The sequence below is a fragment of the Tamandua tetradactyla genome, chromosome 8 (genome assembly GCF_023851605.1).
Source record: "Tamandua tetradactyla isolate mTamTet1 chromosome 8, mTamTet1.pri, whole genome shotgun sequence".
Classification (NCBI taxonomy): domain Eukaryota; kingdom Metazoa; phylum Chordata; class Mammalia; order Pilosa; family Myrmecophagidae; genus Tamandua; species Tamandua tetradactyla.
Window position 1 is genome coordinate 13,976,204 of NC_135334.1, and position 2,778 is coordinate 13,978,981.

The 2,778-nt window shown below is 40.3% G+C and overlaps 1 protein-coding gene across 1 annotated transcript; it reads left to right on the forward strand.

Annotated features, from left to right (window-relative positions):
- Positions 1–1,268: 1,268 nt before the first annotated feature.
- On the forward strand, positions 1,269–2,210 carry LOC143643204 (olfactory receptor 8B8-like). The gene has a single exon (XM_077111962.1). The coding sequence runs from the start codon at positions 1,278–1,280 to the stop codon at positions 2,208–2,210; it is 933 nt and encodes a 310-aa protein (XP_076968077.1). The 5' UTR covers positions 1,269–1,277.
- The last annotated feature ends 568 nt before the right edge of the window (positions 2,211–2,778 follow it).

Sequence of the window (2,778 nt, forward strand, 5' to 3'; positions counted from 1 at the left end):
AGATTTTTCTTCAGAGTTGAAGAGGGCAGGGAGATGAAAGTTTTCCTTCTTATCCCTGTGATGGTGTTTTATAATCCCAAGAGATGAGTCAAAACTTGAGGAAAACATTGGTCCCTAAAGAAGTAAAGACATACTGTAGTCCAGGGTGTAAATACATTCCCCTTGGTTCCCTATTATTCATAGTTATTCCTTGGGGAAAGAGACTGAACAAACTTCTCATCTGTTTATAATGAAGTGCCTTGTACCATTAAACTAACATTATCTTCAGAGCTTATTATGCAAAAACGTGAAAATAATAAAGTAGTCTTCTGTTTTCTGCTGCTTGAAAGGACTCAAAATTAAAAATCAGAAATTATGATTTACAACTCAGAATGATTTCCAGGACATCCTGGAAATTGTCTGTTCTGCATCCTCTTAGAGGCAAAGGAAATGAAATCACTGAACTCACAATTGTCTTTTAAAGACCTAGGTGGCAAATAACAGTGACTGGGAAGCTCAGAGGTTTTCTGTCCTAAAGACGGTGAGTTTCTGAATTCCATTCACATTATATCCTCCATATTTTGAGATAAAAAGTCTAGGTATTAAGCCATGTGGCTTTCTCTGACATTTTGTGTAGTCTTGCCACTATGGTGAATTTGGTGGAATAATCTGTTTGAGGGGCAGCATAGAATGTTCAGAGTCGATAGAAGCCTCATGGTTCCTCTATCTCAGCATGTACATTCCCTGTCCTTTCAGAAACTCATTCTTGTAGACTTATAGTTTTTATTCTGTGGCTTAGGGAAGCTGCTGAACCTTTCCTTGGTTCTGATCCCTTAGTTTTGATCTGGGACCCAGGTCCGTGGTTCTCACCCTATCAGGGACTAAGTGCACTGGAGGCCAGCTCCAGTAGCTTCATCCTCTGCCTCCAGTTTCATGATCAACAGAGGGCTCAGGTGAATCAGTAAATGATGGGATAAGAGAAAATTCTCTCCTGATTCATCTTCTCCCTTCTCCCTTCATTTTCCAGCAGTCATGTTTCCTATGTCAGCAGTGTCTTTTGCTCTATAGACTATGTAGGCGGTACTCTTGGTTATGTTTAGTTTTGGATTTTATTAAGAAAAGTCATTGTCACCCAATATCATGGTAATGGTAAAGGCCAATTCTCTGGGTCCACATTAGGCTAATCTCAGACATTCCCACTAAAGAGCCCCCTCCTGTAGGAAGAGATATTGTGGGAAGATCTGTGTTTCCCTCTATGCTGACCCTTTTCTTTGTGCCCACAGATCCCCCACACCAGAATGGCTATTGGAAATGGCTCTTTCGTGTCTGAATTCATTCTGATGGGACTAACAGAAAACCCAGATCTCCAACTCCTCCTGTTTTTCCTGTTTCTAGCAATGTATACGGTCACTGTGTTTGGAAACTTGAGCTTGGTAACTCTAATTGGGCTGAATTCCCACCTTCACACCCCCATGTACTTTTTCCTCCTTAACTTGTCCTTCATAGACCTCTGTTATTCTTCTGTTTTTACTCCCAAGATGCTAGTTGACTTCATATCAAGGAAGAATATTATCTCCTATATTTCATGCATGATCCAGCTCTACTTTTTCTGTTTTTTTGGTATTTCAGAGTGCTACGTTCTCACCTCAATGGCCTATGATCGCTATGTGGCCATCTGTAATCCACTCTTGTATAACATTGCTATGTCCCCTAAAGTGTGTGTCAACCTTATTTTTGGTTCATATTTGATGGCATTTTCCAGTGGTGTGGCCCACACGGGAAACATGCTGAGACTGACCTTCTGTGATGCCAATACCATCAACCATTATTTCTGTGACATCCTACCTGTGTTCCAGCTCTCCTGCATGAGCACCTTTGCAAATAAACTGGTGGTCTTCATTGTGACAGGTATCAACATCACTGTGCCCACTCTAACCATCTTTATCTCTTATGGTTTCATTATCTGCAGCATCTGTCGCATCCATTCCACTGAGGGCAAGTCCAAAGCCTTCAGCACCTGCAGCTCCCACATCATGGCTGTTTCTCTGTTCTTCGGATCAGGTTCATTTATGTATCTCAATCCATCTTCTGCCAGGTCTATGACTGAGGGTAAAACCTCTTCTGTCTTTTATACCAATGTGGTTCCCATGATAAACCCCTTAATCTACAGCTTGAGGAATAAAGACGTAATACTTGCCATGAAGAAAAGCCTGAAAAGAGGAATGTTTTGATAAGACTCTGTTTCTCTTTGTCAAAATAGTTTCAGAGGGCGGGCCGCGGTGGCTCAGCGGGCAAAGTGCTTGCCTGCTATGCCGGAGGACCTCGGTTCGATTCCCGGCCCCAGCCCATGTAACAAAAACGGAGAAACAGAATACAATAAAACAAGAAAATGTTTAAAAATGTTTCCCTTTCTTCCTTCCTTCCTTCCTTCTATCCTTCCTTCCTTCTCTCTGTCTTTCCTTTAAAAAAAAAAAAAAAAAAATAGTTTCAGGGCAGGGAGATGTTGTATATAATTACAACAGTTTTTTGCTGGCAGCTGTCCTATCCTATTGTTTTCTTATCATGGTGAAGGGAATCTGAGTACTGTCTTAAATATTAGTTTCCATTTTTTTACTAGGTCTTCCTCTTTTCCTCAGTATTTATTTCTTTTCCTTCTTTTTCTTAAACAGGAAAAATTCTCTTTTTTTCCTTTTTAAGCAACACATTAAGGAAGGAATTTATTATCTGTGGTTTTTTCCTTGTCAGTTTGATATTCCTCTTGGAAACTAAACTCTGCAACTGATTAAATTTCTCTACTAA